Source organism: Amblyomma americanum, chromosome 1 (genome assembly GCF_052857255.1).
Source record: "Amblyomma americanum isolate KBUSLIRL-KWMA chromosome 1, ASM5285725v1, whole genome shotgun sequence".
Taxonomy (NCBI): domain Eukaryota; kingdom Metazoa; phylum Arthropoda; class Arachnida; order Ixodida; family Ixodidae; genus Amblyomma; species Amblyomma americanum.
In genome coordinates, this window is record NC_135497.1 from 251,243,194 (window position 1) to 251,267,433 (window position 24,240).

General features: G+C 48.0%; 1 protein-coding gene across 1 annotated transcript in view; it reads right to left on the minus strand.

Moving 5' to 3' along the window:
* spz (Spaetzle domain-containing protein) overlaps positions 1 to 24,240 on the minus strand; it is a 90,810-nt gene that overhangs the window by 30,560 nt on the left and 36,010 nt on the right. Inside the window, exon 2 of the mRNA XM_077648952.1 lies at positions 10,733 to 10,977. Coding sequence (XP_077505078.1) covers positions 10,733 to 10,977 — 245 coding nt within the window. The remainder of the gene's footprint in view (positions 1 to 10,732; positions 10,978 to 24,240) is intronic.

The window sequence follows — 24,240 nt, forward strand, 5'->3', positions numbered from 1 at the left end:
GAGAGACTTGTATGCGTGGAGGAAGGACGTCATCTCTGCAGCTGAGGAATGCGGCTCTGTAGTCATTCGTATCGTTACGAATAACTACTCAGCCAACAGAACGATGTTTCAGCACATGGGGAACGGTTCGTTGTCAACTATAGTGAAGCATCCTCAGGACAATGAAAGAGTAATTTTTTTACGCTTCGATCCTCGCCATGTTTTCAAGAATGTCCGCAGCTAATTTTTGGAACGGGAGCTCACAGACGGCACTGGCGTCATCAGCGGTGCATTTGTGTAGAAACTGTATGAGCACCAGAAGGAAATGACGGTAAAGTTTGCCAGAAATCTGACACGAAAGCATGTGTATCTTTCAAACCTTGAGAAAATGAACATGCTACGCGCCGTGAAGGTGTTTTCGCCCCAAGTCACCGCGGCTCTGGAGCACCTCCAGCAGAACTCGCGAGTAGGCTCCATTCTCTTTCCTTTCAAGGACGCAACATCTATGATCTAGTTCATGAAAGTGATGAAGAAATGGTTCGACATTCACGACACAACATAAAAGGGAAGTGACTGCAAAATGCCCATCTCCAAGGAAGACGATGGCCGGCTACTGTGGCTGCAAACTGAGTTTTGCAGCTACGTGAAGAATATTTAAGGCTGTTCCATCGCCACTGGCGTTAGAAACTTCACAGAGGAAACGTACAGTGCCCTACTTTTTCACCACGAAATCCACAGTGGAGGTAACTCAATTTCTACTGAGAAGAGGCGTCAACTACGTTCTAATTAGAAAGTTCAACAGTGATCCTGTGGAGGCATTGTTCGGAAAATTGCGCTTTATGTGCGGAGGTAACGACGCGCTGGACGCAAGAGCCGTTGCAGCAGCTCTGGATCACATTGTAAAGGAAAAAGCACGGCCATCGAAAGAAGCCACTAATCAAGGTGAAGACGCTGAAGAAGCGGCCGCCTCTGTTCCCCAAGATGTAGGTGAAGAACTGAAAGCTCTGAGAGCACACCTTCCAGCTCCGCCTGCGTCTGTTGCTTATTCAGGCTTGGTATACGTAGGCGGCTGTATTGCCAAACTTATCAGTGATCTTGGGTGTGACGCTTGCGTTATGCTTGTGACGACGAACAAGACTAGCAGCCCCCTTTACAAACTTCTGCGTGCCCAGGAGAATGATGAACTTCACTATCCAAAGCCAGAATTTCTAGCTCTCTTGGAAATTATTTCTACGTTTTTTGAAAAGGTGTTCAAGGATCTTCCGCGATCAAATACTCTTGAAACCTTGCAACTAATTGTTGAGCCAAACCTTGAAGATTCTCCCTCCTAGGCTACCCGGAAGGTGTTGACAGGAGCCACGCCAAACACTTAGCCCATCTGATCTCTGAAAAGTTTCCCCGAATTCTTCTCGTCAATTACACAAAGAAATTGACAGACCAAAATGACAAGCCGTCTGGGTTTATGCACAAACCAACGCGAAAGCATTTCAGGTTCTAAACGACCTCACTCGGAACTGTCAGTCACACGACAACGTTGTATAATTCATTACAAGCAGTTCTTGTTATTGCTGTAAGTTCATTTATGTATGGGAAACGTTGTCAGAGTATCAAAGAGCAAATAATCTGTCTTATATATTGTGTTTCGTGCAGTGCGAACAGATTGAACAGGTGCGTTTGAACGCATTGGAGCGTCAAACGCTATTATTGTCAGAATACATTTTGAAGTACTGACAGACACTGTTCCGGCCTTTGAGATGAAAATCAATGTTTCCTAACCCTGGCTTTTACTAAAATACCTTGCTTCGCTTTTACTCGAGCCAGTCCCAAATGATCCAGCCGAGCTATGCGCCATCATTGCATGCCAACTTCAATGTTTTGAGATCCATCTACTACTTCCCTCCTTTAAATGCACATATAGCGATGGCTGCATACACACGGTTGCCGAGTCCTTGTTCAACGCTGGGAGCAGCCGTTCATCAACATGTGCACGGTGTCAGAACCAGCGCGCGCCGAGGCTGCCTCCAGCGAACATTTCAGCGGCTCTCTTCGAGCGGAGAGGGTTAAAGTCGCTGGAACGGGAAAAGTACCGCAACCATCGCCGGAGCCGCGGACCCGCCGCCATATTTAGTCCAGCGCAGCTGAAGCGACGGCTGCACGCTGTGAATTTTTACAAAATAAAATAGGTTTTGCGAATTGTGGGCGTTTTTACAGCAATAAGTGAAGCATACCATTGTTCACTTGCTAATTAGGCGAAAAAAGGCTGTAATTATTAAGGCGCAAGTTTTTCTAGGCTCATGGAACGAAAATCTGCCCGTAGCTGTGTGACCAGATGTGTCCCTCGTGCATTAGACGGCATGTAAGGAGAGAAATTTGACTTTGGCCGATATGGGCCAAAACCTATGTCCAACCGAATTTCACTACCGCGGACACAATGGTGACCTCCAAATGTGGCTCGAGCCAGTCCCAAATTTAGCCCACCCGCCACCAAAAGTTGACATCGGCCGATTTGCACTAAAATCGACGTTCAACGTAATTTCTTCCATGGCGAACACGATGATGACCTCCGAAATAGACCCGGACCTCTTCCAAATTTGGCCCACCCAGCTATGAAATTTGACCTCGGCCAATTTGGACCAAAATTGATGTGCAACCTAATTCGACTGCGCTAAAACGCGATGGTGACATCCAAACATGGCCTGGACCACTTAGAAGAATCACAAACAACGCATAAGAAGGCACAAATGCTTTCACATTATCGCACGTAAGGAGTCTTAAGTGCTCCTCTGAATTTTTACTTGGGTATGCATCACGCGTACGGTCGCAGAAAAAAAAAAACATGCGAACAGAGCGGTGCGTGTGCGCTCCGCTCTTCGCATTTATTAAGGCGAAAGGCTTTCTTGCCTCATGACTGGCGTGGACAGAAGTGTGTAGAAAGACCGTGTGCTCAAGAGTGCACATGAACTTTCAATCATAAGGTGCATGTATGGCGAGTATTGTTCGTAGGAACAAATTTCTCCCGCTGGAATCTGTGGACCCATATAGATCGTCGCTTGGAGTCTTTTTTTCTTTTCGCTGGGAATGGCAAACAGCGTTTTGCACGATTCCCGCCGATTGCTGCACCTAAAAGCGCAGCATCCAGACATCTTCGATGTCTTTATGCAGGCATCAAATACACAAGCGTAAATACGCGACTGGAAATGCTGTGCACACTTATCTCAGCCCATAAGAGCAAGTGCTATGTAATGCTCCGGACGATCTGTGTGTCGGCGGCCGCGAGAAAGAAGCGAGCGGACCATTTATGGCGGGGAATGACAACGTGACCGCGGAGAACGAATCGGGAGCGCGCGCGCGCTGGGCCGCCGGCGCGGCGGCGAGAGAAAACGAATGCGGTACTTTTCCCGTTCCAGTGACTTTAGAGAGGGTCAGTGTTCCTGTATATGCTCCCGCAGGGAGCAGAGTTGCGCGAAGGTCCGCCATTTTGTTCCAAGCTGTGCGGGAAAGCAGCTCCTCGAGCGCACAGGCGCTGGGATCATGACAGGGCTGGCGTTGTAGAGCAGTTCGCTTTTTTTAAAAGCTTAGAAACGGCGCCAGATTGCAGGCATCCTTTTTTCTTTTTACTGTCTCAGTGCTCAGGGATCGATGCTAAGCCCATCATACTTCGTTGAAAAAAACGCCGGGAAAATAATCTGATTTGCCGAAAATATCATACAGCATGACAGAAAGATCGCGGAATGACAGTCATAGCTCGCAGTACAGACATGAATGGCGCAGAAATGCTTGGAAATGAAAAACCTGCGTGAGTTGTGCGATGAAGAGAAGTTTGGCAATGCATCTCCCTGCAAAACCACATTGAAATACATTATTCTATATGGTTGCGACCAACCATGTTGCACGAAGCTTGTGAAACCACGCTGCATACGATGTGAATGCGGGTAGTCTAAAACAATGCATTTTGCAAGCAAGTAAATCTAACCAACCAAAGGCACAGATATCGCAAACTCTTCTAGACCTCCACTGCATTTTTCCTATGCCATGGTCATCTTTTCAAGCCAAACACATCACGTGCCGTACTTCTTTAACATCCGAAAGTTAGAGAAGCCTGACTTAAGTCACTGCAGCTGAATTGTGGTATACGGGTTTCCAGGGATCTCGAAAAGTGATGTGTATCTCTTTCTGGTGCTGTTATTTGATAGTTTTTCCCTAAGCCCTATTGCGTTTTCTATTGACCTACTTTAATTTATGTACCTTCTCGGCATTCTGAAATATCTTTGTTTTGGACTGCTCCATGCTTTTACTCAAGGAAAAAACTTATCTGAATATCCAATTTTGCTTTCAAGTATTTCATTCTATTTTTGTTCCCCTCTCCTCCAGTGTAACATCCTTGTCAGTGGAAACTTAAGGGTATTCTTAACAAATAAAATAGTTAAATAGCCTATGCAAAGCTTGTTCACTGCGTAAAAAGCTTTGCCGCTTTCGGTACGGTTCTTGCAGTTTGGCGCACTGCGCCCCGTCATAGTTGGAGGCTGCCGTCACTGCACACTATCAAAATATATACAACTGGAGCGCATGGAAAAGGCGGGAACACACCGCAGCCGACCGCACCGGACGCGTCCGATCACGATGGCAGCCGAGAGGGTACTGGGGCTGGCGAGGAACCGGCGTTGCGCCTGGAAAGTCGGCTCCTCCACTTCAAAATGGAACAAACGTCGTCAACAGAATTACGTGACGGCCGCTCGGCGAATGGCGTCAAGAGCGGCGCGAGGAAAACAGTTACGCAACTCTGCTCCCTGCGGGAGCATATACAGGAACACTAGAGAGGGTTGGCTCGCAGCGCCGCCGGAGAGATGCGGTGGTAGGTCGGAACTGCCCCTCTTGCACAGGCCGTAAGAGAGAGCGCGCGCTCTCCTCCCCTCCCTTTGCGCTCGGTTACACCGACGGCGACGGCGACGCAGCTCAACCCACGAACGAGCGCATAAGAGCTGCCCTCTAAAAAAATTACATAACCCGCACCTAAAGCATACGCTTCTGATGCGCCGCGTGCCGACTTTGCGAGACACTGCAGAAGATCAGCTGAAACTCGTTGCTGATTCTACTTGTATGGTTTTCGCGCTTAAAGTGCTCCAGAGGTTTCGTGTAAAACGTCACCTATGTGGAAAAGAGGTCAGATCCAACAATAATTCTCGTCTTGTGAATTCTTCCGGATGTGCTGGATCAATATTTTGTAGCTTTATTTAGATACCATGGCAGTTTTAGCCACCTGACCGAATCACGTCACCGAGAGGCAATGGACGGTGCCAACGTGAAAGAGTATCGGTGGGGGTAAGGGGGGGGGGGGGGTGAGTCCGAGGAGCGAGCGATGTCACGCGTGTGAAAAGAAACGGTTGTGTGACTCCTCGCGTCCGGTATGAATAGCGAGTTTTAGCAACGCCGCACGGTAAACATGGTAACTGCTACCGTACAGCAAATCTTGTTAGGCAAGCCGGGCTACGGTAGCAACCAACGGCAACGCGTTACCGTATTTATCGTACGGAGAACGGGCTACACTAAAATTGTTTAATGGCAATGTTCGCGTCCGGAGCGACCGTGTTGCTTCTAGCGTGCGGTGCGCAGCACTGGCAGTGTTCGCTTCATGCTAGGAAGGAATGTCGCATTGGTGTCCGCTGTAACAAATGAAAAGTTCTAGAAAGTACCCTGAAAGCGTGTCCTCCCCCAAAAATTGGAACAGCGCCATAGATTTCAGTGACCCACGGACATTCGGGGATAACTAGCGGGATAGGTAACCTATTCGATTAATTATATAGTTATCTTCGATGGTTCGTGCATGTTTTTTTTTTCTCTTTGAGCACATAGAAGACACAAACGCGACGAGCAACGCTGGTAATTTGCTCCATACAACATAAAGTGAACGCCACTGTTTCCCAAGGGTTGCCGTTGATTGCAGGCACGACCATGCGCAGTACAGTGTTTGCAGTGCAAAGTTACCGCCACGGGAAAACCTACGAGGCGTGCCTCGCGGTTCAGCACAACTACACAGAAGTCGCTTCGAGTCGGTTCCTGGATAACGACTGAACAGCCTTCTTTCTGAGCCAGAATACCATACTGTCACCGCTAAGAATGTTCACAAATAGAGAGATACCCGTCGGTGGTGCTTGGCTTTGGCCTTCGGCTGTTGATCCAAGGGCGCGGGTTCGATCCCGACCGTGGTGGTGGCCGTATTTAGATGGAGGCGAAATACAAAAAAAATCGTGTGCTGTGCGATGTAAGCGCACGTTAAAGAGCTCCAGGTAGACTAAATTAATCCGGAGACCTCCACTGCGGCGTCCTTCATAGCGCGTCTATCGGCTCGGGATGTTGAACCCCACAATTAGCTTTTTTTTTTGTCTTACAAATAGAAGGATACAGTCAGCGCATGCGGGAAGACGACCTTGAAAGGTTAGTAGCATGCAAGGAAAGGCCAAGCCGCATGTTTCGCAGACACGGCAGCATGATTAACAAAAGCAAAGAAAAAAAAAACAAATGAATATTTCTCCGTGTACGGCTAGACAATTAAATGGATGATGAAGCGTTCCGCGCAACTGAATCATGTCGGTAGAGCCCGGGATCCGCACACGGAGCAATTAATCCCAGTTCTTTAGGAGCCCACATAACTTTTGCGAGACTGCGCCAGGTTCCGAAACTAGAAAGTTTTGACATGTTGCCAGACACAGCCAGACATGTTGCAAAGGGCCGCAAAAAGCACCATGAGCTCTCTGCCGGGAATTGGTGGTTGCAGAACTTTGCAACGCCATTCCTATCCTGCTCATCTCTGCAATTACGGGCTGGAAGCTTGCGTAAGAAAGTGCGGGCGCGCCAGAGCAGTTGCGGAATAATTACTTTCGCAACGTAACCATGCTCGCTCTCGCACGCGCATCATGATTTTGAGAAAGGGCAGAGAACATTTCAGGTCAGACTACGTTGTATCATTTAGGCGGGATACCTGAGAATTTCGATATGCATCTATGCCGAGCACATCGTCCACGGTGCGGGTTGACGAATGCTACGCTTAGTTTCGTACATGCGGCGGCCTAGAACGTAGGCGGTTGACCATCTGCGGGCGCTGTATAGTCGGCCTCGCATCCACTATAGGAACGTGAGAGACACGCAATCACCGCCCGTGCCGCATCATCAGGGAACGAGCAGTAAAAATTTTGTTCGAGGTGAAAGTAGGTACGAAGTAAATATGAAAAAGATTAAACGCTTGCATCAGTCAGCGATTCAAAATCGCGCCGCTGTACTTATCTGATCGAACAGTCATTTAACAAGTGGTCAGTGTGCACTAGAAAGTTTCGCGCTTCCCTTTGTAAAATATTTTTGTCGTAGTGTATTTACCTTTTCAGTAGAACTGAAGCAGTTAAACCAATGGCAAAACATGTACATAAAGGAGCACCTATGAGTTTTTCTTCTCAATTTTCACGCTGTACCTTCGTATTGTCAGCAATCCGAAAATCTGACTTCATTCGCTACCGGCTCACTGTGTGGACTGCACCCGCCGCGGTAGCACTGTGGCATTCGGCTACTGAGCACAGGACGGCCGCGATTTGACAAAGAAGTAAAGCAAAATACGAGATTCTGTACTAATCGGGGTCACTACCGCTACTTATCTCGTAACCCACGGTGTTGCTTTGGTCTGCATAACTGTACACTGAGAAAATATTTTCTTTTGTACGCGTTGTAACCTGCCTTACTGCCATGAGCACGTGCTATTCAAGGCTGTCATTCTCATAAAAAGTGAGTAAGTCAGTAGCCGGTCACACCCGCAAGCGCCGCTGAAGCCCTTACACGAAATCGGGACCATGCGCCTGCGTGAAGCCAGCGGCCAAAACCTTGTGTACAGTCGGCAACGAATGAAGCGCGAGAGTCTTTCGGCGAATAATTTGCTTCGGGAAACACTGAAAAGCAGTCGAGTAGCACTGTCCTAGCTTTGAAGTGAAGGCACCCTTCCGGCACGAAACCTCCCAACGGGGACTAAACAGCGCCGAATATGTTGTGTTTCATTCATCGATGGCTCTACACCGGCCTCCTAATCGCGTCGTCAACGTTGCCAGCGTGACGGCTTCGTTATGTGTGTGCGACTCACTTAAGCCAATTTGCTTTCGCTTAGCAAGCCGAATAAGCCTCTGCGGGTCAGTTGCTCAGCCCGCTGCTGGCAAGCTTCCATCGCGTCGAAGGCGACTGCACGTGCCGCTGCAGCTGTTGTATTTACAGCCACTAATACGCGTGGAGGCGAATGACAAGCGAACCAAGCTGAAAAACTTCGCTTCAGCGCTTCCGGCATCGTAGAAAGGATCTGTGTCACGGCTCACGTGAAAAATTGTAGAGAACTGCAGTCTGCTGCAATGGAGAAATTACAAAAGCATTTGCAAGTCATCGTTGCAAGTCATCGTTGCAAGTTTTTTTTGCAAGTCATAGTTACACCATGACACTTATCACGTGACCCTTTGATTTCGTCGGCAACTTTTCGAAATTCATTGCTGTCATGTGACACTTGCCACGTGACCCTTGGATGACGTCACCAATTTTTTTTTTTTGCAAGTCGTCATTGTCTAACGTCAGTACACATCCCCCAAACACTTTACCATCGTACACACCACAACGCGTTCACTTCGTGCCCCTCTAACACGCTTGAACCAACTACACGGCCCTTCGCGACGTCACACAAAAGTAGCAAAATTCCGGCTTTTTTTTTTCGAAAATGCACCGCCGCTCATCTGTGTGTCAACCAAGCTTTGGCCTCGCGTTTGCCTGGTTGGCGGCCTCTTAGAACAAACATCGGGCAAGCCTGGCCCAGCAGTGGCACACGCGCACAATGGCGTGCGCGCGGGCATTAGCCACTGCCTCGGCCACGGTGTAGAAAGTGACAGCTACGTGCCACCACCCGCAAACTTAACACGAATACTTCATGTATGTTTTCGGCTCTTCGATTTCGGTTTTTTTTTGTTCAAATTTCGGGGGGTAAATACGGGTAAAATCTGGCAAAAAAAATTCCACAATTCAGTTCTTTCTGGTTAACGTTTTCCGGTAAAAGCAATTAAATAGTATGGCCCGATCTTTTTCTGTACAATACATGCCACAATTTTTGCTCACCATTTTCCTGTACAATCTGGAAATAGCAGGTTGTACTGAAACTGTTTACGAAATCAGATATATTTCGTTTATTCTCATTTATGGCAGTTATTCTGTCCCGTACTTTGCCATTCCCTAGTGGAGCACGTCCGCGTCTGTGTTAGACCTTTCTGTCTTTGTACACAGGAAAAACATTTATTCAACATCGCAGCGGCCATTTCAACCTCTCGATGTAGCCGTACAGCGGGATGTTGTTGGTTTGGGTAGGGCCGCATAAAATTATGCCAATAAGACGTCCGGTCGGTACCTGTGTTTCGATCTCTCGGAACACCACTAAAGATGAAACAAAACACGCCTACTAGTTTCCGAGCTGTGCCTTCAGCGCTGAGCACTGACAAAGTAAATTTAATTGAAGGCGCATATAAGAAACAGGGCTCAACCCGATATTTAAGAAGTCTTTTCAGAGTGCAAGGATAGGGCAAAACCAGACTGTACCCGAAAACTAAGGGCCCAACTCGTGTAGTGCACGTCGCCGGTCTGACAGTCTCGACTGGCACCTGACATACGTTGCCATCAGCGTTGGCGAAAACGAGCTTCTGCGTCCGGATTTCAAGCCCCATCCAAAACTCGAGGCCAAAATAGGGGACAGAGTCACCATGGCAAGCAAGTGCGTGGTTCCGGGACGAATAACATGAGCATCAGAAAGGCAGGCTTATCTATTTCTGTTGTCAGGTGCATTTCCGGGGGGTGCGCGACCAGCAACTGCATGCACCACCCACCAGTGATCTGGGCACTGTTTTTTCCACGCGCAACATTCGGCTGCACGAATCTATGCCAGCAAGAGCGGCTGATCTGCATAGCCAAGGTCACCCTTGCTTGAAAGCGGGACAAAGTCCACTTTGAAGCTCAGTTGCGGTACAGTAAACATCTGAAACAATGGTAGGAGCTATGGCCAGTGCCCTATGTTCAAGTAAGAACTAGAAAGTAATTAAAAGTAACTGCATTAGTTTTTTTGGAATTACCTTGTGATGTCATTTATGTTATTGAGCAGCTATTGGCAATGTAACTGTAACGATGTGGATAGCAGACTAGTGTGGGCGAGTAGTAGAAGGAGTTCGAGTGCAGAAAAAGAAAACAAGCTTGTCCGAAGTGCCGGGGCTTGTCTTTTACACGGGACAAGCGCTTGACCGCGTTGCGTCGGCCCGGGGACCACCTGCCACGACGTGCACCACAGCAAAACCGCCTTTCATCACTGGCACGACGCTGCAGCTTCCGTCTGAGCGACTCTGCCAGCTCCGTATGTGCAACCACAGGCGAGTGTCGCTAGCTCTCGCCTGACCTCCGAGCACCAGAAAAGATTTGTAGAAAAGTAATTAGTAGTGTAATTTTGCCATGTATGCGTAGCAGTGCGTAACAGCGCGCCTTCCCTACACCTCCCATTCACACTCCTTTATGTACTCAACTAAACACACTGCTTGCGTCAGCATTTCGCAGTACCCCCCGCTCTCACTCATATTCGTATTACCGCAAGACTAAACGTCCGGTGAATACAACGGCAGTTCGCCGCAGGAGAAATATGATTGGCGCTGCGCTCCGGCCAATCGCCCGCTCTGCACAGAGCAGCAGGCGGTTAGTGAATGCGCGCACTCACGTCGGGTAGGTGGTGTCTTCGACGCAGTAGGCGCTCTCGCCCAGGCTGCGGGCGGCGCAAGCCGGCATGCCGCGGGAGTCCAGGCGCGGCCTCAGCTCGCTGGACGCCGGGTAGACGACGGGCCGGCCCGTCGTGCGATTAGCTGGGGGCCCTCGCGCGCTGCGCATCGTCTTGAAGCCGTGCGGTCGCGTCGGCGACATTCGGGCCGACCCCCCGCAGTACGCCAGCGTCGCCAGCCACAGAACCTGCGCAGACCGTGGCCGTTCGTCAACACTTTCGGCGTCACAAAGACTGCGGTTTTTGCTGGCGCGTTTGCGAATCGGCCTACCGCGCACACGCATGCATGCTTTCACTTGGCCTGACCCATCGTCATCTGGGCATCTTACTAATTGCGAATTAAGGTGACAGCAAAGCAGTAAAACAAAACACCAGTGCCCGTTTGCTCGTGCAGTAAGCAGATAAATAAGTTCAAAATTAAGCAGAAACTTATGTGGTGGTGCCAAGTAGGCTCCTATTTCCAACCTAGCTGTATCTAAGGAAAACATTAGGGATCTTCTAGGCACATCTTGTTCTGTAACACAAGGATGCACGCAGAGGCGAGAATCACTCACTGAAGACCAAATTCGCGTTTGCTTCCGCACTATTTCCTGTCACTCCTGAGTCATACTTCTGTCATGGTTGTCTTCAGTGTTCGTTGGCTTGCAGGGTCGCATGTTTGAAGCCGGCAATAAAAGTTGCGCCTAGCGCAAGACCAATCAGAGTGCATTAACTATATCGCATGCTCTCGGCAACACTAACTTAAGAGGCTGTATCTTAAATCGTAAAAGCAAACGCATATCGTACCGGGCTGCTTTCAGTTGTCAAAGTTGCGTTTCGCTGGCGCGTGATACTGAAGGCACCCCTTGACGAACAGCATGTATCCATGCTGTGAACGTGACTCTCTCAACCTCATATTTTTCAACCCTCTTCCTTTGTCGCTGCTTTTCCTCAGGCTGCAGACGCAGACGGTCACGGCTGACCATTACTGCGGATCTGCAGCATACCATATCTTTCGTGCAAGAAGCGCAAAAGCAAAAGCATATGCGGCGGAACCCACGTTCTCCGCCTTATACGCGTATGCAAGCCGCAAGAATATCAGCGCAGCATTTCTTCATTGTTCGCGGAACGCACGCTCCTGTCGCAATAGCGCACTAAAGGTAAAGTCACCGAGAACGAGCAATGTCAGCTATCTAAAAGCAATGCTTGCCAATTGACTCAGTTTTACTGTGCACTGCATGTATTTGTCGCTGGAAACTTTTTCGCTGCAGTCTCCATCGCATACATGCAAACCCACGACGACATTCCGTTCGAGCACAGAGAATGCATTTCCAAAGACCCTGCCGTTACCCTGAAATAACAAATACGCGTCTCGTTAGACTTAGGAACGCCTTGATCGCTGATCGATCTAATAAATGGCATATACTTATTCCTCGTTCTTCGTAACCCAAGAGAGATTAGGCAAAACCAAAGCCCGATGCACCATACGACGACAACAAACGCCCCACACAACGCAGAAACCACAACGAATTTTGTAAAAAGCGAGCGACACCACTGGAACGGCAGACGTCATGTTGCTGAACAAGGTGTACCTATAGAGGGTCCCTAGATTTTCTACAAATACGTGCGAAACAGCAGCAGGTTAGGGAACAAAACATAAGTTGCTGAACTTATCTGCCGCTTTAACTGTAGAATAACCGGGATCAGAAAGCGCTTTGCGAGGGCAGGACTCACAAAAAAGATTCTACAAGTCGTCTCTTTTCGAAAACACTGCTGACATTTGAAAAAAATGAATAACTATTAATATTGCCTGCAGTTACGGAGCAAGGAGGGAGAGACTACCATAGGCGCATCGTGACAGTTAAATCTATTCACGCAGTTGCCGACAAAGCACAGCTGCTGTGAAAGTCAATTCGCCAACTGAAAAGAAACGATGCCAAATTCGAGTAGTTCAGCACTAGCGGTTAGTTCTGGAACGCTGCAACCGGCGGCCGCAGGCAGCAGTTATAGAAGATCACAGGAGGTGGCGCCACCAGTACTCTCTTCAGTTCCTCCTTTAGTGAGTGAAGGTATGTTTATTTAGAGGGGGTGGCTCTTAGACCTAAAGGGGGAAGAAGGATAAAGGAAAATGTAGGCCTTGGGCGGCTTCACGTAACGCAAGTGGGACGATTATGTTTGAGGGGCATTCACTACCAAAAAAAAGCTTCGTTACCTGAGCACCTTAGTAAGGCTGAAGGCTGCCTTAGCAGAACTCCCTGTGAAGACTGAAATATCGGTATTACAAAAATAATAATAATGACAAATATATCATCTGACCTCAGCGTTCCCGCTTATATGAACGCCCGAAAAAACAGCAGGGCAGAGCCGGTACCTTTACACGTAATAATGTGCAGCGTTCGCGATACAGCATTATTTTCTGCTCAGAGGGGTGTTGTGGCCATATGTTGCGGTTACTTCCGACGAGATTGAGCCCAACGCATCAAGTAGTGAGTCGATGCATGCAGAACGGCTCATATATGCAACCAGAAGTGGCGATAGTCCGCGAATTATCATTATTTAGACTCTGGATCACCTCAGCTAAATATATTCCGGACACTTGAATTTTGTGCAAACTCAAGAGTGTTACGTTATTACCGCCGTACAGCTGGGCGTCGCATTGTTGTTAAACAGGTCCTTGAGCGACCTGAAAAATTTTGTTGTGCAACCAGGAATGTTAGCAAGTGATACGCTGTTAATATTATCAACGCAGTGTACGAGCCAACACAGGAGAGCATAAGTTCGATTTTAACTTTTGTCAGATGCTCAGCCGTGCAAAGATTGGTGACATCCCCTTCAGTATGCTTCGCTTCCTTCACTTCGATATCCATAACCACCACCCGAAAACCGACGTTCTCACAATAAAGTGGGCATATATATATGCAGCTTGGCTGCGAATTTCACGGTGCGCCACAAGTAAATGCCAGAGCTTGAACTTGGTAGAACAGCAAAAAAGAAAAAGAAAATCTAAAGGTACACGCTGATTGCTCCATCGACAATGCCAGCCGATCTACATAGAGAGAAGCACGTATAATTAGGCCTTAAATCGAGCTTTTTATAACAGCAACGTATCCTCTCAGATTTGTTGTGCTGTTCTTCAGCTCGTTAGCCAGGGGGAGAGCCGTAACAGCTGTCCCCGTAGGAAGTCCAGCGAGCCGGAAGCCGTCGAAAACACACGGACAGCAGGCATGCGATCCCGGCGTGATCACGTCACCAAAGATAATGGCACCTAAATGGTAACTCAGCAAAGGGTGCATTGCCCACTCGCAATCGTGCGCCCTGAGTTCGCGCAGCCCGAGTTGCGAGAGTGGCTGCCACTCTCGTTCTTCTTCTGCGGCACGGGAGTAGTTCAGAATAACAGCGCATTATCAGAAATTTCGTCACTAGGAATCTTAATGAGGTTCTATACTAAGTCTTATTTCAAATAATTTTATCCTCAATAAAGATTTTTAATTGATCCTAATCTCTCGGTTGATAAAAAAGAAAATATCATCTCTTATTGACCGTGATACCGTCTTAAAGTTCTATGCTGCTTTCATTCTTTTACTAACAGGTCAGATCCATTGCCCTTTCCGTAAATAAGATTGTTGCCTGATCAGCTGACGTCCGTGTGCCAGCCAATCATCGTAGCCAGAAAGGCAAGGCGCCGGCTATCCCAAAAACACGTGTGTTTTATACACGAAAATATTTACGGATTTCTTCTCAGGACCCATCGGCAAGATTCACAAAACTTCTCTTACGAAAGAGCTTCGCGTGACTGGCCGGTGTGTTTCGCATTATCCATTGCATATGAACCGCTGTCTCGTCGGCTGTGTAGGACGGCCAGTACTCGTGTACCCCAGAAAACACGTAGTGGTTCTATCGCCGGATAGAAGCTTCAGTAAGACGGCCCGTAGCCCCATATTCACTAAGGACATGCATGTATGCATGCATGTATGCACGCATGCATGTTACATGCATGTTACATGCATGTATGCATGCATGCATGTTAGCACTTAGTTGCGCTAAAACTAAAGCCTAGACTGTCTCCTTCGTCTCCACAGCAATTAACCAGAGTTTGCAAGTCTTCCTGGCTATCTGCTAACAGTACCATATCGTCCACATACATTACACCCGGTAGTCGTTGCTCAACAACCATTCCGCCTATTCATTATGACAGATTATAACCTAGATTGCTTCCTTGTAGCCTTCTTTCCATACTTATCATATAAAGCATAAACAGCAGTGGCGATAGGGGACAACCTTGCTTTAACCTTTGTGTACCTCGACAGTAGTGCGTCCAGCGACACCTGCCGGTATGGCCACTTGTTTAAAAATAGCTTGTCTCTGGGCCTGCGCTGCTGCCTTGTGTCGTCCGCAGATGTGTGCCCCGTTCGCTGCCATAGGCACACATTCAGTGGCGGCCAGGAGCGGCGGCGCGCCATGCCTGCTCTGTGCATCTCGACGCAGCACGCATTACGCGTCACATCCTTCCCTGAAATAGCCCCTCGGACAGCGAACGCAACGAACAGCACCTAAAAACGAGTGGGTTGCGAAAAATTAAGGTAGCACGCTCTGTACAAGCTCAGACACAAGGCTGTATCAAACGCAGATACCACCAACAGGGGCTGTCGGCACCCTACGCATCATGGTGCTTGAGCATACAGATAAGTGTGTAAACGTATGTAGGTCACATACATAGGTCGCTTCGTGATCGGCTAGCGCACGTGCGTTGGCCAACCAGAACGCTCACCGATGCAGTTTAAGGAATGCCTCAGTGAACCACGACCTGGGGCCGTATTCCGTGGGCTGTCCATTTCGCGTCCGTTAGGTCCTCTGGCATTGATCACTCAGATATACCCGCGGCTTTCAAGCGTCTGTGGCAAGCGACCCGGCCATTGTGTGGTTTGTGACCGGACCTTACCATTGGCTGCATATTGCATCGAGTTTCAGCCAACGGTGGGACTTGGTCGCCAACCACCGAATGGCCGTGTCGCTTGCTCCCGACGCTTGAAAAAGCGCGTATATCTGGGTGACCACTGACGGATTACCGAATGGACGGGAAATTGGCACCGGAAAATGGACAGCTTACTGAATATGGCCTCTTATTTAAAACTTCTTCGTTACGTCTTTCATTGCGCGAAGTTTTGAACACGAAAAGTCAACTCACCCAGCACCATGCTTCACGAACTCAGCTTGTGTATGAGGACGCACGAAGCGGCTTTTCTGGATCTGGCTTCAGTTGTTATTTCTTCTCAAAAGAGCAACCGCATCAGGAAAACGAACCGCCTGTCTTGTTTTTTTTTCTTTTCTGGTTCCCCCTTGCGGGTTTGCCGCCAGCGAAGCTGACGTGGCAGCAGCGCCGTCTATTGCGACACGTCGTTACCTTCAAGCGTCGGCTGTCTGATTTTATGGCCGCCCATTGCGAAGGCGGCCGCGCAGAAGCCACATCCCCGTCACGCAGGTGAGTTATGCGCCCTGTGCGTGTGTAAGCGAAGCTGCGAGTGGGCGGCCAGGAGAAGTCGCGTGTGGTTCGCGTATCGCGTGGACCGACGAGAGCGCGGGCTGCGTTACTCACGAGACCACGACGCCCTCGCTGCAGAGGGACCTTTCGTTCTTGACGCCCAGAGGTGCCCACCTCAGCCTCTTTCCGGCAAGCGCTAGAGCGTTCCGGCTTACTGCGGCCTGCGCGGCGACAAAGGCGCAATGCAGGGCGGCCTATTCAGCTTCGGAAGTTTTTCGGTTCACCAGTGCCTCACTGGCACCCGATTTCAAGTCGCAGGTGGCTTCGCGCTTCAGTTACGTGGCTTGTGCCTGCAGTCAATTTTATTTATTTGTTTGCGCATAATTTAGGCTCCACATGAGCCCTTGCAGGAATGGTTTCAACATGTGAGAAGAACACAACGCTGCTTATGGAACGAAACAAAAAACTGGACAGTACATATTCGAGTAAGGCATGATAAATATGCTAAGATGCAATAGGCAAAGCAAACCAAAAGGAAGAGAGCGTAAAAAACTATTACCATTACAAATATAAACTGTGTACTGAACAGATAAATACATCAACGCGCAGTTTACCGCATCATTTTGTAAAAAGTTGCATTGTGAAATAGGAGGAGGTGGAAAAAATCATCTCTAGCGAACATTATTATGGCTTCTGAATTGTAGCGTTTTACAGCGATGATTTTTTAATGAATGCCTGAAGGGATCCTGGAGGTGAATTGATCGGTATTTCATAATCAGAGCGATGAAAGAGATACGTGCATTGCAGCCTGGGCAAAATTTTCTCATGCTTAACTGTTTGAAGGTTGCCTCTTTCATGAAATTGACACTGGGCCCACAAAATAGTAAAAGAAGAAATACTTTAGATGTGCTCCATACTTCTTATTTTATTCTGGTTTATAGTATGCATGCAAACCAAGGAAAAGCAGGCTGAAGACCCGACTTTGGGGTGGGAGAACTGCTCTTCTACTTCAGCAGTTCAAAGCACGCCGGTGTATTCCAAAACAGACCTCAACCGAGATGTGAATGCACTGAGGTTATCTGTTCGGGGTTGTTCATAAAACAGCTTTCTTTTAGGAACGGACAACTTCCCTAGGGCCATGCGGCAGATGCACCAATATACTGCTCCGAACTTATCGGATTTTATCAGTGTAACGCCCCTATATTTGACTTGATTGGAGGGCCGCGGCGGTGGCTCAGTGGTTATGGCGCTCGGCTGCCGGCCCGAAAGACGCGGGCTTGATCCCAGCCGCGGCGGTCGAATTTCGATGGAGGCGAAATTCCAGAGGCCCGTGTACTGTGCCATGTCAGTGCACGTTAAAGAACCCCAGGTGGTCTAAATTCCCGGAGCTCTTCACTACGGCGTCTCTCATCGCCTGAGTCGCTTTGGGACGTTCAGCCCCCATAAACCATAGACCTGATTGGATTTAGAAATACTGCATGCGGCTGTCTAACGTGCACATATATAGAAGTGGGGTTTGCTTGTCAGTGAATGTCAGATTTCTATATTTAGCCGCGTTAATTCTAATTCCTCCCTTATATATACACAAGTGAAGAATTGGTTGCGAATGTTTTAAAGTCTGATTTCATTCTCTACGGTATTTATGCGAACGTACACAACACAACCATCCGCAAAAAAGACTGATTTGAGAAGGTGATTCGGTGCACGAATTTACGCCACACGGTACGCAACGCCGAGACGCTCCAAGACAAAACATCAAGCTTACCAGGCACACATATCCTGAATGCAGTGCGATGTTTTCGGTTTTGTATGTGCGAAGAGGTCTAGGACACTATCTTTTCAATTCCGATTGCTACGCGTTCAGTTTGAGAACACGCATGGGTGACATCAAATGCGCTGGAAAAATCAATAAAAATTGCGCATATTTGTCCTCCTACGAAGTTTCGCCCACTGGCATTATGAGGAGTTATCTCAGCCAATTTGGATATTTTTGGCAAGCCTGGTCTAAAGCCATGCCGCCACGTGTAAAACAGTTACTATTCTCTGAATGTGTTATTATGACTGCAAAAATAATGTGCTCAAGTAGCATACCATATGCAATTGTTAGTTAACTTGAGCTTTTTAACTCTGGCTCTGAGCCCATTTGTATACAAGAATTATTTTTGCACAGCACCAGTCACCCATGAATTCACAACAGTGTAAAGACACAGCGTATAGAATCAGAATGCTTAAAAATCCAAACAGTATGTGTATTTAAGAAAGGGCTGCCATTAAGTCGGCACGTGGAGATTTATTAAAGTCAGTTAGAGAGGAACGCAAAATGCAGCGAGACACGCGAAACCTGACGCACGAATGTAGATAAAAAAACACATTAAATTCCTTAGCAATGCCACTAGGATTCACATCTGTCTTGTTCAGAACACTGATTTTCAAAGCAACGTGGCGTTGCTTTGGCAGATAACGCGCAATTTGCGTTGATCACGATTAGTGAACGAAGGCAGCGTATATCCCGACCGGGCAGTGGGAACATTTCCATCTGGCTAGTCGAAAACGCCATTTAAATTGTATTGCCGCCCGTTTAAGTTTTCGCTTTTAGGTATGTCCCCCTGAAATATTCTCTGTAAGTGCGCTTTGCCGTCAAGCAAGCCGTATTGGGTTTCACAAAAAAATAAAGTTTCTCTAAAGTCGCTGACTAAGTGGGTGCGCTAGCGGGCGTACATGACCCCTTACGTTGATAGTGATTGATATTCTAAAATTTCTTGCTTCCAATAAGACTGGGTGCTGAATGAGGACTTTGAGGACATTGGGTAAGATAGAAACGAACTGAGGGCAAAAAAGTAAGTGAGACGCCACAGCGGACTGAGCCCCCATGCTGCAGACCGAGGGGCCAACGAACCACTCAGACCGGGAGACCGGCTCTAGTGAGCACTCGGGTAACAGGCATGCTACGTTAGCATCGGGCTGTCCGTAGAAGCTTGTTCAATTTTCCAGCTGTGATAAATTGCTTAGACCTCATCAATCTCTCTAACGAGCTCCGATATTCGAGCGCTCCAGTAGTTCTGAATCTCGTACGTTACGATATGCAGCCGCTACGGCCTGAAAAGGGTGTTGCAACACATCTTCTTGTTCTTACAACTGTGATTATTATCGTTATTATTAGTGCCTGCAGAAGAAAATCGTCCGGTCAAAGCGCCCTTTCATAACAGATGCCTTGTACAGTCGACACACTCCCATTGACAGATTGGTGTTCATATATAATACTTACTCCGACCGTCTAGACATATTTCAAGGCTCCTTGTCCTTGTTCCGCAAGGAATTGGAAACTGATATTTTAGCTGCCTTCCACACGTGCACATGATCGCAGCTTTTTTTTTTCTTGTTTTCCCTCTTTTCATCGCGCCTTGAGATATGCTCCGGTCGGGTGGCGGGACCCGCTGCGCTGCGCTTTGAATGCAGGGGTGCATTTAACGGCTACATTTTCACCTCTCTTCATCCCCGGATCTTTTGCGCGTCCGTGCACACCACCAGAAAACTGGAGAAATTAAAGCGCACGCGGAAAGATATAAGGCTTGAGAGGGATTGGAAGCGACGCTTTTTAGGCGCACTAGTACGGATAGTGGAAGCGCGAACCGTCGGCGCTGCTGCTCCTGTCACCTGGTGACAGCTGAAAAGAGGAGGTAAGTGCACGGGCCTATCGACTGACGTCAGCTGGTCAGCGAGAACCGCCACGTGTAGACAGGGGGGAGTTGGCAGAAATAAGTGCCAAATAAAAGATTGAAAGAATAGGCACGTCGCAGCAAACGCGTCTCAGATGGGTATGCACAGCACCCTTGCCCATTAATGTTTAGCTCGCAATTAGTGCGACACTAGCAACAGCAGCGTTGCCAAAAAATGGCGCCAATATCGTACGCAGCGAAGCGCAAGGAGGAAAGCAAGGACTCATAAAAAAAACGCCGCACGAAAGATAAATTTGATCCGCTTATGAATGCGAGATGACCTAAGAGAGACTCCTTGAAAACGTTACAGCTTTGTATGCTTTTGGAACGCGCAGAGTGTATTTCATTGTGATAGGTTCTCTGTTGCGTTCCGGAACAAGTTCGTTGCCTCCCTCGCACGTGCTTGCAGTGTCCGCATTTCTCTTCGAGTGCGAGGGTTTTTGCGTACCTGGTTGGCTCATCGCGTGCATAAAATGTGTATAAATATGCTTGTGCCAACGCTACCGCCCTCGTTGCTTGCATCCTCCTGACCGACCTAACCCGGTACGCGCTAAACACCATTGGAAAATGAATGAAACTGAAAAAATGCTTGCGCCGAGACGCCGAAAACAGGCGAGACTTCTACGTAGACATGTCGAACACGCTACGTCATCGCTGCTGCCATATGGGCGCTTACATGAAACGTAACGAAAAAAGTGCGTAAATGTTTCTTTTGTGACAAGCTTCCTTGCGTTGCTGATGTAATGGATAAGAGCCTAGGGTTGTTCCTGGGCCCCTTGAATAAAGATTGATTCACTGATTGAGTCATTTATATTAGAAGCCTCATCGGGGAAGAGAATGCGCCGTCGGTCACATTATCTCCTGGACCGGAAGTCACGTCAACAGACCGGAAGTAGCAGCTATACGTTTCGATCTATATTCATTGTGTCTGTGTCGCCACCTGTGGACACCTTCGGGAAAACATCTAACCACCGGCTAGACGAACCAAAAAGTTTCCTGGCAGTGCGCAGACAGACGTGTAGGAGCAGAATTGACATCTGAGCTAGTTGGTTGTTCATTTTCAAAAATTATATAAAGCGCACTTAGGACAACAGACAAGGGAGACCAAACAACACAAGCGCTTACTCGCAACTGCGCGTTCGCAAACACAACCATACAAGAGTGGCACAAAATTCAATGTAAAGGCGTTAATAGCTGCTAAGGTTATTGCGTTTCCAACACACTATCTAATTATGTTTTCCTATTTATTATTATCGGTTAATTGGAGTCTTTATACCGGGCGTTTCACATAAGATTTTTCCAATTTTTTTAAAAAATAGGATTTTCGAGTAAAAGAGCGCTTTTTTCGGCACAGCACTGTCAGCGTTGTAGCGCATCAGAATACAGCTAAAACGTGCTGACAAGTAGGATGGTTACTAGTATTGGATAGCTAACTTTTCAACTATTACTGTTAGCCTCCTTATTTATTGAGAGGCGTGTGGCCCACCGTAAGTAATAGTTATATAAGTGTTTACAATTTAGAAAACGTGATTACCTTCGGCGCTGGGGCGCGACAAATTTTGGCTACACCACGCCAAAATACATGCGCTTTCGAGAAGCTTGCAGGCAAAGCAGCCTCTCCAGTGCACGTAACTCGTCGATATAGCGAAAATTTGTTTCGTGGCAGCGCCGAGGGTAACTGCATTTTCGAAATTCTAAACACTTATACGGACATTACCGTTCAAGGACTATGACATTACTTACGGTGGGCTACACGCCTTTCAATACATAAGGAGACTAACAGTAATAGTTAAAAACTCAACTACACAATATTATTTGTCCTGGGTTGGGTTTTATAGCACATAGGCAACTGAATGCCATCGTGTGCCAAACGCGAGGTTTAAATACACATTATCAGTTAACCAGCCAACTAGGTAGCACGTGTTAGCTGTATTCGGATACGCTACACCGCTGAAAATGCTATATATGCCGAAAAAGCGCTCTTCGCACACAAAAAGCCTATTTTTAAGAAAATGCAGAACATCTCAGGTGAAACAGCCGGTTATTGTAGGCAAGTGCAACATGCTAGATTTCATAATTTCATCTCTCTGCAGCTACACAATTTAATTGAACGCTGTTCAGGTAATACTCTTGACATCTGTTTACCTAATTTTAAAAGTGCTCGAACCTGGAGCTCTGATATCTCACTGACTCACTGTGACAAACACCATCGCTCCCTCTTCTTATCGGCTTCAGGCTCTACCCCATGCCCCTTCTAATAATTCAGATGCTGCAGGAAGATCATTCAGTTTCTCCTACATGCTCGTGGCGACTTTGCTGGTCTTCGGTTTTCCCTCTTCCATCGACTGGTCGCTTTTAAGCGACGTCAGCGGTGTCGATGAACAGGTCTGCCGGTTCATTGCGCCAGTGCAGACCGCAGTGCACCCCTCCTTGCTGCAAGTTGCCTTACTGGATTTCCCGGGACTGAGAACACTGATACGACTTAATTAAGGAGGGGTGCTTCATTTCTATGATTGCCGATTCTGGAATATGCGTCTGTCGTTTCTAAGGGCAGTTGCGAATTGAACTGTGACAAAATCGGTAGAGTTCAGCGCAAGTTTATACGCGTATTCCAACACCGTTTTCCTTGCACGACTGTATAACTTCCAGCTGCTGTTCCCGACTGAATAACTCACCGCATCTCCCTTCTCTTAGTGGGGCTCTGAAAGGGGCTCTAATAAAGTTGCGGTGTGCCTGTGATGCTAAAGGAGTTCGCTTCACGAATATCCTCCGGCAAGAATATTTCTGGCGCGGTTTGTAAAAAGTGATCAGTTATCTGTAGTTGAAATTTGAATTTCAGCGTCTTCAGTGTAAAGTGCATGAAAAAAAAAAGCGTAAAAATGAACGGCGAACAGAAGAAAAGCGTGCAACGTTGCAAAAAAAAAGTTGGGCTGAACCGACTCCCGAACAGGTTCGGAACGGTTTTGAATCGGTCCGCTTCGGGTTCAGTTCCAAGATTGCGAAAAAAATATGGGTTCTGTTCGGTTCCGGTTCGACACCCTGGTTATTATTGTGTACGTCAAAGATTGACTTATTGACTGATTGATAGATTGATTGATTAACTGACAAATATATTGATTGATTGACTAACTGATCGATCGATTGATTGATTGATTGTCCTGCGCACTTAGCACTGGCCATGAAGAGCCGCCGCGGTGGCTCAGTGGTTTTTATAGAGCTCGGCTGCTGACCCGAAATACGCGGGTTCGATCCCGGCCGCGGCGGTCGCATTTCGATGCAGCGGAATTCTAGAGGCCCGTGTACTGTGCGATGTCAGTGCACGTTAAAGAACCCCGCGTGGTCGAAATTATCCGGAGCCCTTCACTATACGGCGTCCCTCATAGCATCAGCCGCTGTGTGACGTTAAACCCCCATAAACCAAACCAAACTATACGCCATGAAGCACCCCAAAGGAAGCGCTTAGCAATGGGCTGCTTTGCCTCGTGCGCGCACGCTTTTGCTGGCGCGCGTCGGGTGTAAAATGATTGTTACGCCGATTCATCTATCGTGGGCCGGACCGACACGTGCGCCTTATTACTACGCTGGTGTAGTTCTGACGCGAAGAAAATATACAAACCGGAACCGACGTGATTCCTTCTCAGCCACCGCGCGACCCCGACAGAAGCAACACATGTTGCATAATTTTCCCGCCATTTTTCCCCCGTCTCCTTCTGTGACCACACGATGAATCTACCACGCGCCAACGCGCCGAGTGCGGCCTCTCACTATAACGCACGACAGCTCGCCGTTCGGTGAGCGCCAGTGTCTGAACACTGCACTTTGTTGGAACGGATGTGGCCAGGCGATCAAGGATATACTCGTCGCATCACGAAAAGTGTAAACCGCGTTTGAGTGGCGATTTTCAGAGCGCATCGCATCACTGAGTTCAGCGACTGCGGACTAACTGCCGCCGCCAGTACTAACTATAGGGTCGTTCGCGTGCGCCGTCACGACGTCAATAGAGTTCAGTGCTCCGGTACTAGCGACACTCAGGAGCTAGGTTCCGGTGCCAGCAGCTGCTGCCTGTAGCTCCGTGACACCTTTTAACATACCTCAAGCTTTCAGACACGTGTTGGTGTTCTGCGCGTACACAAGAGCTTTGAGGGAAAGGAAAGCGAATGAGCAAGTCAAAGGTCCTCGACTGAAAGCCTATAGAGAAGGCATAAAAAAAACGAAAGAAATGCAAGAAGCGGTGCGCCCGACCAAATAGTGTAGAGGCCACAGCCGCACTCCGTTGC